Source organism: Rana temporaria, chromosome 1 (assembly GCF_905171775.1).
Source record: "Rana temporaria chromosome 1, aRanTem1.1, whole genome shotgun sequence".
In the NCBI taxonomy this organism is placed as follows: Eukaryota; Metazoa; Chordata; class Amphibia; order Anura; family Ranidae; genus Rana; species Rana temporaria.
Window position 1 is genome coordinate 359,736,135 of NC_053489.1, and position 12,917 is coordinate 359,749,051.

A 12,917-nucleotide genomic window follows, 5' to 3' on the forward strand; every position below is an offset into this window, starting at 1 on the left:
TCATTATTTTCCTCAAAATTCTACAAACAATACCTCACAATGGCACCGTTTGAAATCTTTGCAAATTAAATTTATTAGAAAAAATAAATAAAAATCACATGTACATGAGTATTCACAGCCTTTGCTCAATACTTTGTTGAAGCACCTTTGGCACCAATTACAGCCTCAAGTATTTTTGAGTATGATGCTACAAGCTTAGCACACCCATTTTTGGGCAGTTTCTCACATTCTTCTTTGCAGGACCTCTCAAGCTCCATAAGGTTGGATGGGGAGCGTCGGTGCACAGCCATTTTCAGATCTCTCCAGTCAGGTTTAAGTCTGGGCTCTGGCTGGGCCACTTAGGGACATTCACAGAGTTGTCCCATAGCCACTGCTTTGTTATGTTGGCTGTGTGCCTAGAGTCGTTGTCCTGTTGGAAGACAAACCTTTGCTCCAGTCTGAGGTCCAGAGTGCTATGGAGCAGGTTTTCAACAGGATGTCTCTGTGCATTGCTGCATTCATCTTTCCCTCGATCCTGACTTGTCTCCCAGTTCCTTCTGCTGAAAAGCATTGCCACAGCATGATTCTGCCACCACCATGCTTCACTCTAGGGGTGGTATTAGCCAGGTGATGAGCGGTGCCTGGTTTCCTCCAGACATGACGCTTAAAGCGGTAGTTCACCCCCCCCCCCCGACACATTTTACCATCGAGACAGGCATTGTAGCGCGAGCTACAGTATGCCTGTCCCGATTTTTTTAACCCCGTACTCACCTTGTAGTCGTCCATCGTAGATTCCGGCTCCCGCGGGGAATGGGCGTGCCTATGGAGAGGGAGGATGATTGACGGCCGGCCCTGGCACGTCACTCTCCCCGAAGACAGCCGGAGTAGGTCTCGGCTCTTCACGGCGCCTGCGCACAGGCTATGCGCACGCGTCGTGAAGACCGAGCCTATTTCGGCTATTTCCGGAGAAGCGTGACGCGCCAGGGCCGGCCGTCAATCATCCTCCGTCTCCATAGGCACGCCCATTCCCCGGAATCTTCGATGGACGACTACAAGGTGAGTACGGCGGTAAAAAATTCGTGACAGGCATACTGTAGCTCGCGCTACAATGCCTGATTTTAAGGTAAAATAAAAAAAAAAAAAAAATTTCCCGTCGATAGGGTGAACCCCCGCTTTAACATTTAGACCAAAGAGTTCAAATCTTTGTTTCATCAGACCAGAGATTTTTTGTTTCTCACGGTCCGAGTCCTTCAGGTGCCTTTTGGCAAACTCCAGGCCGGCTGTGATGTGCCTTTTACTGAGGAGTGGCTTTTGTCTGGCCACTCTACTATACAAGCCTGATTAATGGAGTGCTGCAGAGATTGTTGTTCTTCTAAAAGGTTCTCCTCTCTCCACAGAGAAAATCTGGAGCTCTGTCAGAGTGACCATCGGGTTCACCTCCCAGATTAGAGAGGTTGTAAACTCGGGGGGGGGGGGGAGAGAACCCTGTAAGACAAAAGGCATAATGAGCTAGTATGCATTGCATACTAGCTCATTATGAAATACTTATGGTACCTTAGAACAACACACTGCTGACATTTTACCCAGAGTATCTTCTGGGTTTGTGGGCTCCGGCGCTATGACTGGCCAGAGCCATGATGACATCACTCCTGCGCATGCGCACGGGAGCCACCGTTTACGGCACAGGGCTCAGAAGGAACAGCACCCATGGTCGTTCCTTTAAAGCGCATGCGCCAGTGATGTCACTGGCTACATGTAATGAAAATATCTCACTACCTATAGGTAAGATTTAATATAGGCTTACCTATAGGTAAAGGGCAGCAGAGGAAGTTTACTTCCTCTTTAAGGCCCTTCTCCCCTGTTAACAGTTTGGCCTGACAGCCTGCTCTAGGAAGAGTCCTGGAGGTTTCAAACTTCTTCCATTTACAGATGGAGGCCACTGTGCTCATTGGGACCTTCAATGCTGCAGAAACTTTTCTGTGCCCTTCCCTAGATCTGTGCCTCAATATAATCCTGTCTAGGAGGTCTACAGACAATTCATTGGTTTGTCCTCTGACATGCACTGGTAACTGTGGGACCTTATATAGACAGGTGTGTGCCTTTCCAAATCATGTCCAATCAACTGAATTTACCACAGATGAACTCCAATTAAAGCGGAGGTTCCATTCCAAAAAAAAAAAAAAAAATTTAAAGTCAGCAGCTACTAACACTGTAGCTGCTGACTTTTAATAAGGACACTTACCTGTCCTAGCCTCCAGCGATGTTGGCCCCCGCCGAGGCCGATCCTAGATCCTGGCAGCTCCAGGCGCCGCCATCCATAGTAAGGGAAACCGGCAGTGATCAGTGGAAACAGGATGCAACTGGGCTTAATTTTGAGTGCCATGGCAAAGGCTGTGAATACTTATATACAATATCTCACAAAAGTGTGTACACCCCTCACATTTTTGTTAATATTTTATTAGATCTTTATACTTATAGCGGGACTGCATTAATGTGGTGGACAATCTGACACTCTGTGGGAACCAGTGACGCTAATACAGTGATCAGTGTTAAACTATGTTTCTCTTTTCCTGTTTTTTCTATATACAGTATTTCACAAAAGTGAGTACACCCCTCATATTTTTGTAAATAAATTATATATTTTCATGTGACAACACTGAAGAAATGACACTTTGCTACAATGTAAAGTAGCGATAGTAAAGCTTGTATAACAGTGTACATTTGCTGTCCCCTAAAAATAACTCAACACACAGCCTTTAACCACTTGAGGACCGCCACACGACGATATACGTCAACAAAATGGCACGGCTGGGCACAAGGGCGTACATGTATGTGCCCTTTAAGAGCCCAGCTGTGGAGCGAGCTCGCGACCCGGTCCTCTTCTCGGTGACTGTGCCCGCGGGAACAGCGGACCTGATCGCCGCCGGTGTCCCGCGATCGTGTCACGGAGAGGAAGAACGGGGAGAGGTATGTGTAAACAAACATCTCCAACAATTTTGACAAATTTGAAAAAAATTCAATATTTTTTACTTTTTGTTATAATAAATATCCCCAAAAAACATATAAAAAAACTACCTATTTGTGGTAAAAAAAAACAAAAACAAAATAGGGGATAGTTTTATGGCATTTTTATTAATCATTTTTTTTTACTACTGATGGCGGCGATCATGACTGCGACATTATGGCGGACACATCGGACAATTTTGACACATTTTTGGAACCATTGTCATTTTCACAGCAAAAAGTGCTATAAACATGCACCGTTTACTGTGAAAATGACAATTGCAGTTTAGGAGTTAACCACTAGGGGGCGCTGTAGGGGTTAAGTGTGACCTCATATGTGTTTCTAACTGTAGGGGGGCGGGGCTGGACGTGTGACGTCATTGATTGTCTTTCCCTATACCAGGGAACAGACGATTAATGACACTGCCACTGTGAAGAACGGGGAAGGTGTGTTTACACACACCTCTCCCCGTTCTTCAGCTCCTGAGACCGATTGTGGGACACCGGCGGCGATCGGGTCCGCGGGTCCTGCAGCCATGGAGCTACGGGCCAGCGGCGCGTGCGACCCATGGCTGGGCTCTTAAAGGCGACGTATCTGTACGTGCCTGTGCCCAGCCATGCCATTCTGCTGACGTATATCGGCGTTAGGCGGTCCTTAAAGCGGAGGTTCCATTAAAAAAAAAAATATAAAGTCAGCAGCTACTAACACTGTAGCTGCTGACTTTTAATAAGGACACTTACCTGTCCTAGCCGCCAGCGATGTCGGCCCCCGCCGAGGCCGATCCTCGATCCTGGCATCTCCAAGCACCGCCATCCATAGTAAGGGAAACAGATTCCTATTATGCATGCGCGAGCAGCGCGGCGCTTTGTGAATGGGTCGGCTGCTTTCTGGGACACACACAGTTCCCAGAATGCAGCGCGCCCCATTCACAAGAAGACACCCAGTGTAGGAGGAGGAAGAGAATCCGCCGCGGAGGATGAAGAGGCAGATTCGGCACTTCCGCATAGCAACAGCTATTTAGGGTAAGTAAACTTTTTTTTTTTTTTCCCATTTTTTTAGATTTCTGGTGGAAACATTTTTTTTCAGGTGGAACCTCCACTTTAAGTGGTTAAGGCTTTACAACTTCAATTTGTCCACCGTACCCAAAAATATGTATACGCATAAAATATCTTACCTTGTTCTGCTCATATTTGTAAAGAATTTTTAATGTTTCCATGGCACGGATCATAGATTGCATTGCAGTAAAGATATTCTGAAAAACAAGCTTGGTAAAGCCCTTTTTGTCTTCTTCTGAATAGCCAGTACCATGGATTATTCGCATCTGTTTAATGAATGTGCTCTTCCCACTTTCTCCTGTACCTAGAGAAGGGAAAAAAAAAAATCATCAACATTTTCTCAGATTTAAGCATATAATAGACTTAAAATAAGATACAACTGCATACAGAAGACATTCATAACAAAAATAAAAGAACGAACACTATACAGTATACAGTTTAAATATTCACCTGTTTAATTATAAACTCAGTAAACCTAATATGGCACCTGTTGTGTTGTAGTGTAGGGAAGGGGAAGAAAGTTCTTTCTATGAAAGAAACACAATTGTCCGCCTGTAATCCATTCACAGATTCTGTTTCATTCATTGAAAATGTATTAAAAGCTTCTATGAAGGGAGCAGAAAGGGCAGGCATACTTGATGAGTACCTGTAAGGCCTCGTACACACGACCGAACATGTCTGCTGAAACTGGTCTGCGGACCAGTTTCCGCGGACATGCTCAGTTGTCTGTACGGCCGACCGGACAATTTTCCGGCGGATCAGACAGGTTTCCAGCGGTCAAATGTCTCTTAGCATGCTAAGAAACATGTCCGCTGGAAGCCTGTCCGATGGACATGTTCGGTCGTCTGTACAGACTCACCGGACATGTCCGCTCGGCCGAAAGCCCTCGCATGTGTCGAAGTGATTAGACGCATGCGCGGAAGCATTGACCTTCCAGGGTCGCGCACGTCGCCGTGTCATCGTCACGGCGACGGCGCAGCCACGTCACCGCGTTCGCTGTCCGTGGGAAATTTGGTCTGATGGTGGTACACAAGCCATCAGACCAAAATCCGCCAGCGGACATGTCCACGGACCGTTTTCATCAGACATGTCCTGTCGTGTGTACGAGGCCTCACAGCCCCTTAGTTCCATTATTCCCTGCTTTACCAGGATATTATGGCAGCGGGAAAGAGGGCTTGGTGCGCGGGGTGTTAGAGGGTATGGATAGTCTCTGGGGAGGAAGATTGTTTGTTTGCTTGTTTTAGGTAAACCTAAGCCATAGCCTGTATTGGCAGGCTAAATGTACCCACGTTGATCGATTAATCAACTTGGGTTGAACCAGTCTGTCAGATTTTACATGCGATTATTGCTAGCAGCTGGTATAGCTGCTAGCAATGATCAATGTGTTCTCCCGGGGGACACAATGGTTCCACAGGAGGGATTCCCCCATTAACACCGACTGTTGATGGTCCCAATTCAGCACACAGACAGGCTAAATGTAAACAGAGAATGGTTTGAGGCTACACGGTTACTGCAAACAAGGAGTAAATACTGCCAGGGGCTATAAGTGAGGACTTCTCATGCAATCACTGGAGATCAGAGCTTGCCAGATGTAGGCGCACCCTACACAGGGTGAAATCAAACAGGCTAACTTTTCAAGGGTCGCATAAGATCTAATGCAAGACACATCCATCCGATTACAATAGGTTTTATTATATATTATATATATATATATGCATATTATAATCACCAGCTTCTACAATATTTACTGCGGATACATTTTATTTGCGATAAATTGGCCAAAAACATTTAAGACACTCAGTTGCAAAATACAGGTTTTATAAGCCATTGATCAATTACTTTACAACATAATTTAAATGGGTATTAAAAATAAAAGCAACATTTATTATATTGTAGTGTGGTAATTCTAAGTGCCGGTTCACACAGGGGCAACCCGGGTTACAGCGCGGCTTTGCAAGGCGACTTCAGCGCGACTTGGAGCAACTTACAACATGACTTAGGCTGCATTCACATCTGAGCGTTTTGTCGCCTGAAGCGCGACGCTCAAAAACAATAGAGGGGAAAAAATACATTATTCCCTATGGAGATGGTTCACATCTCCACTCCAAAACGCCTGACGCCGAATGCCTGAAGCTCAAACAAGTTCCGGACCCTTTTTTTGTTGCGTGTATCGGGCGGTTTGGTAGTTTTTGAGCATTTCCATTTCCCATAGAAAGTAATGGAAACGCTCGATTCAAGCGACTAGTGCGACAACGAGCGTTTGCTACGGGCATTTTGTCATTTTAATTAATAGAACATTTCACCCAGGCAGAAGATAAAAAAAAATCTACCAACATAGCAACAAGTGATGAAAAGATGATAATTTATCCTATTGGCTAAAATAAAAAACGTCGAAGTACAAAAACGTCGGACGACGCTGTATGCAAACGCGCAAATAAGCATGAATACGCGTAACAAAACGCCGGAAAAAAACGCTGGAAAAAATGACCGACGCTCAGGTGTGAATCCAGCCTAAAGGACAGGCGACTTTGGCTGTGGCCAATCACAGAATAATCAGCTCTGTGGGAGGGAGGGGTTTGCCTGAGTAACTATTTTATTTTCCTGTATTGTTGCTTCTGTTAAGACTGTGATCCCCCCCCCCCCCAGGGAAACTAAATCTTAAAGGGAAAATTAGACATGGGGCAAGTTTGAAGTGAGTAACCCTGTAGCACTAGTGACAGACGAAGCCTTCTCCTTTTTTCTTTTTTTTCTTTATGGCATAAGAGGTACCTATTGAGACCACTATGTTGTTAGTCTGTATGTTGATTTTATGTATATTTATTGTTCTGTCTGGAAAAAAATCAATAAAATGAATTTACAGATAAAAAAAAAAAAAAGACTGTGATCCGACTTTGGAGGCAACTTTCATTGAAATCAATGGGTACAAGTTGCCTAGAAGTCGGCTTGAAGTAGTACAGGAACCTTTTCTGAAGTTGGAGCGACTTCAGTAGTGTACATTAAGACGGCTCCATTCACTTCTATTTTCCCAAATCTCTTTATTTATCCTTTCTCTTTCTCATACACAATATACATTCCACATTTCATATAAAATCACATTAATACAAATATTCCATTACATTCCATTTTCCATAAAAAAACACATTAATACCAACATTCTTGTTTCATTTAACCTCTTTCTTATCCCTTTCTTCCATTGATGTAGTTCCATCCCACCTCCATGCCCCTCTACCCTGAAGCCATTGTCATATTCTCTGTCCAGTTTGCCCATATTTTCTTATACTTGTCCCCATTTCCTCTATTATAGGTCTCTTTATACAATGACAAGTTATTATTTATCAAGTTTTTCCATTGCGCCACCGAGGGGGTTTCCACTTTTTTCTAATTTAGCACTATGGCCTTTCTTGCGTAAAAAAGCAGCAAACCCACCTGTATTCTTCTTTCTATAGGGGCCGCATTTTCCTCCACTAGTCCTAACAGGCAGATCCCTGCCTCCAGGTCCAGTTGAACTAGCGTCACTTCATTGATTACTCTCAAGACCTCTTTCCAAAACCACCTTATCTTTGGGCAGGTCCAGAAAATAGGTATAAAGTTTCCTGGAATACCTGCGCATCTCCAACAATTTTGGGGATTTGATGGAAATATTTTGGACAGTTTATACGGTGTATAGTAGCTCCTATGTGTTATTTTAAATTGGATTCACTTGTCCCGAAGTGAGACTAAAATCTGAAATGGGAATTTGTATATCTTCCCCCAATTTTCTGGTGACAGTTTTGGAACATCTCTCAACCAACATTCACCTAGTTTATTCATATCTGATAGTTCTGTTTTTGCCAAATGGGTGTAAAAAGCTGAGATCCATCCCCTTTCCCTTCTCTTTCTTACCAGCTGCTCCAAGCCTGTCTCCACCAGCTGCGGGATGCCACCAGAAAATTGGGCTGCCAAGGCATGGACCAACTGCTTATGTCTAAAAAAATAGTTCTCTGGCACATTCCATTTTTCTCTCATATCTACAAATGTGGATATTTTACCCTCACATATTACTTGTGATATTTTTTTATTCCATATTTTGCCCATGCTCTGGGCTCCTGAATAGAATTTAAATGTACCAATTCGGGATTTCCCCATAATGGGGTATTTGGGGATATATTTATATTTAGATTGCTTTCTCTTGCTATGCCTACCTTCCATACCCTTATTGTTGTTATCATTGACAGGGTTAGATCTCTCCTACATTTCAGCCCTCTAAATGGTAATGCCTGCAGTACCTCCAAGGACTGGACCACTGCCGCCTCCACCATTGTGGCGGGATCATATCCATCTGGGTTCAACCATCTCCCCACAGTCACTAACTGAGCCCCAAGATAATATTTATATAGATCTGGAAATGCTAACCCCCCCTGTTCTACTGGACGCATAAGTGTTTTTAATTTTATTCTGGCTATTTTGTTTTGCCATATAAATGAGGATAGAACACCACGTAGCTGTGTAAAAAAAAAACATTTTGGTAACCATTGTGGTGAGTTTCTAAACAGATATAACAACCTGGGTAGAATCTTCATTTTTAATAAATGTATATGTCCCAGCAGAGACAGAGGAAGAGTTTCCCATATGTTTAATTTTTTCTTATATTCCTGCAACACTGGATCTAAATTTAGTTTTTTAATTCCTCAGCCTGGCGTGATATTATTATGCCCAGATATTTAAACTCTGTTACCCATCTCAGTGGACAATTTGGGCTTGCTGTATCCTGTGCGCCTTGATCGATAGCAAATAACAATGATTTATCCCAGTTAACTTTAAGTCCTGTAAATCCTGAAAAAACATTTAAATAACTCTAGGGCTCCCTTCAATGAAGGACCTGCGTCTTTTAGAAATAACAGCATATTATCAGCGTACAGGGCTACCCTCTCCTCCAGCCCCCCTATTCGGAGTCCTTGGAAGTCTTTTGTCGTCCTCAGAGCCTCTGCCACTGGCTCTATCGCGACTGCAAAGTGAGCCGGAGAGAGAGGGCATCCCTGTCTTGTGCCTCTGTGTAACTGAAAAAAAGGAGACAGTTTTCCCCCCAATATTACCACGGACATAGGTTTTCTATATATTACTTGTACCCATTTAATAAATGTTATTGGAAACCCCATTCTTCTGAGTACCTCCCATAGAAAAGGCCATTCAACCGTATCGAAGGCCTTCTCTATATCTAGAGACGCTACTGTTCTTGTTCCTTCGCAACTGTGATGGGCATGTATATTTGTGAAAAGTCTACGTAGATTTACATCTGTTGTTCTTTGTGGAATAAATCCTGTCTGATCTGAATCTATGAGAGTCTTCAATAATAGCTGTAATCTTAATGTTAATATCTTAGTTAATATTTTGAAATCTATATTCAATAGTGCTATCGGTCTATATGACGAGCATGTTTTTGGATCCTTTCCTTCTTTATATATTAATGTTATATGTGCCTGTCTCATTGAATCTGGTAATATCCCTTTCATTAGTACACTTGTATACACCTCTGCCAATTTTGGGGCTAGGAGAGCTTCGTATTTTTGGTAGAATTCAACCGGAATTCCATCTGGGCCTGGTGCTTTTTCCCCTGGGAATGTTTTTATAATCTTACTTAATTCTTCGCTCGTTATTGGATCCAGCAATGCCTCTCTCTCCCTATCCGACAACCACCCGAGGGCCACCCGGTCCAACAGTTCCGACATGTCCCCCGGGCGGAAGTCGGAGGGGAGAGAAGAGGCATATAACCTGACATAATATTCACCGAAAACCTTCAAGGTCTCTTCGGGTTCCTTTACTTTGTTTCCTTTTGATGTTTCTATTTCTGCTATAGTTGTGGCTTGATATTCCTGCTGCGCCAATCTTGTCAAAAATCTCCCACATTTATCACCCTGCTCGAAAATATTTTGCCTTTTTTTGTAGTTCCTCCATGTGTAATTGTAATTCTCGTTGTGTAGACATCATAAAATCAAAATTGAAATTGTTTGAGTTTTGACTATATTTTTCCCTGCTACTCTCTACCTGTATTTGTAACTCCTGTACCTTAACCTTTTGTTTTTTATTTACTGCTGTAGTGTTTGAAATGTATTGTCCCCTTAGATATGCCTTGAACGCATTCCCAGACAATATCCACAGAAGATGATCCCTCATTATTTTCCCAATATTCATTTATAATGGTTACCATCTTTTCTGCTATCTCTGGATGTGTCACCCATTGTGGAGATAATCTCCACAGCGCCGCATCTCTAGGGGTTGGGATTCGTATTGACACCAACAGGGGAGCATGGCCCGACAGGCCACTCGGGAAATAGACAGCATCTATAATATCTGTTAACATTGTTGAATCTACAAAGGCTAGGTCTATCCTGGACGCTGTTTTATAAGATGTGGAATAGCAGGAATACATCCTTTTTTCTGGGTTTCTCCATCTCCATATCTCTGTCACCTCTGTTGCTTGCGTCCAATTATACAGATCAGAAGACTGATACTTGGAAGGTCCTGGTCTATCCATCTTAGGAGATAGTACCGAATTAAAGTCTCGAATAAACATTAATTTTGCTGGAAGAAATTGGATAGTTCTTTCCATTATCTCGTTCAGGATTCCAACAGAGAATGGAGGTGGAATATATACTGCCACTACATTACATTGTTGTTGTCCGATCGTATACCGAAGGATCACATATTTCCCTTGTGGGTCTATATAGGCTCCTTCTACCTTCCCTGAAAATGTTTTGCTAATTAGAACTGATACCCCTCTAGCATAGGATGAATAGGTAGCATGGAATTATTTTTGTATCCATGCTTTTTTTAATGTCGTAAATTTTCTCCCTGTTAAATGCGTCTCTTGAAGTATAATCAATTGGGGGTTATATTTTTTTTATGTATTGAAACATCAGGGCTCGTTTAAATTTGAGTTTAACCCTCTAACATTTCATGATATTACCGAGTAGCTTTTATTCTTACTTGACATTATATCTATGGCCAATACCGATGCTTCCAATGCTTTTCAGTTTAGAGGGGGGGGGGGCATGTCTTATGGGATCCTGAACTACACATCTGGGCATTTACACAAATCATTCTTACTGCATCCTTCCTACCCTCCTCCCTTCCCACCCTATCCCTCTCCACCTCCTCCTTTACTCTAAATTTCCATCCATACCTGGACAAGAGTGGGGAGGCACTTTGATTATCCCTTTTCCCACTGATCATGGTATCTATTCCATAACCAGTGCCCAACATTTCTCACACTCCACTCTCCCCTAAAACAACCCACAAATTAACCAATTTCTTTCATTCAGCTGTGTGACGGGCTTACGGTAATTTATACAATTATCGATATCCTATTAATCTTTAACCTTATCTCCTGTTAATTATTTTATTAGACAATAAAATTTCAATTATGAACTATTTTACCTTGCCAACTTCTTCCCCCAAAAAAAAAAATCTATAATTTTTTTACAACATAGGCAATGTTAGAATACATTAACTACGCATATACTATTATCCGGCTCTATTCACTTCAATTGAATTTCTCATGTCGCGCGACTTGGGGGTGACACAATTCGGATCCCGGTAGTGTGAACCGGCACTTAGATGTGATGGCTGCATTTAATTATCATTTTTAGGCTCTTTTATTTTCACTTGGTGATCTGACCAGCAAGTCTCTGCAGATGTAGTAGTTAGAGGGTTGAGACAAACCATTTAGCACTGACAGGGGTGCTTACAAATGATCAGCTTTTATTTAAGTAAAACCTTTATTGCAAAAGGAAAAAAAAAAAAATTGTTGCTGTAACTGCTTAAAAAGAGTTAGCTGGAGTTTGGCTTCAAATTTGTTTGTGTATATAAATCTGAAAATACAGCTAACATTTCCCTCCTCCCAGATTAACAATGCTGCTGTCTAAAGGTGTCACAGTGCTCCTTCATCCAGGAGTGAACCCAATCTAATACAGGAGGTGTGCTACTGGCCAGATAACCAGGTGAAATTAGAGGGTCGTGATGCCACCATCCTCTACACTCCCCTTGTCAACATGCATTTTGTTTTGTGTATTACTTACACTAAATTCTGCTATGATCACCAACATCCAGTCAAAATCCAGAAAAGTAACCACATGACTTCAGAAAAGGAGTGGGGGTGGGAATTAAAAAATAATGCCCGTCTCCAGGCTAGTGCATGAGATATGCAAATAACCTGTCACTCACAGCAAGGGGGCGGAACGGACTAAGGTTTTTCTCTGTAAGTCCATTTTATTTCACTGAACAATAAAAGAGGATTGCTCAGAGCTGGATTAACTCTGTGTGGCAAGACTGGGCACAGATGATAGGAAATCCTATGCTGTACATTGTGACATAAAAATAAAAAAAATTCGGGTTTACATCCACTTTAAGATAGATAAGGGATGTAAAAAGATATAAGCAATGAATGGCCCAAAAATCACCAGTTTGACACAACTGCTGTAGATGCACATTCGGTAATCCACAACTGGTGGTCTGAAATAACATGCAATGTGGGAGCCGTAAGGCTTCACTTACTGTTTCTCTTAGTAAGGATGCCGGCGCCTGCACCCAGAGCCGAGGGAAGGGTCGGCTTCGGGTGCCGACATCGCTGGTTCCCAGGTCAGGTAAGTGTCCTTCTATTCAAAGTCGGTAGCTGCAGTATTTGTAGATGCCGACTTCTTTTTATTTTCTACCCAGGTGGAACTCCGCTTTAAGATTATGAAAATATATTCAAGCTCTGCCAATCATCGTTGACAGTATTTTGTCTATATCCTAGCACCTTTCCCCTCAAAAATAAGTATTAAACTTAATGAACGTTAAATGCTGAAGCTCCTCTGAGCTAAAATGGTATACAGATGCCAGGGATGAAAAAAAATGCCTAATTT

At 42.6% G+C, this 12,917-nt stretch overlaps 1 protein-coding gene across 3 annotated transcripts in view; it reads right to left on the reverse strand.

Moving 5' to 3' along the window:
- LOC120909973 (guanine nucleotide-binding protein subunit alpha-11) overlaps positions 1 to 12,917 on the reverse strand; it is a 142,303-nt gene that overhangs the window by 75,552 nt on the left and 53,834 nt on the right. For all 3 annotated transcript variants that reach the window (XM_040321780.1, XM_040321788.1, XM_040321798.1), the window contains exon 2: positions 4,158 to 4,342. In XM_040321780.1, the coding sequence (XP_040177714.1) occupies positions 4,158 to 4,342 (185 nt within the window). The remainder of the gene's footprint in view (positions 1 to 4,157; positions 4,343 to 12,917) is intronic.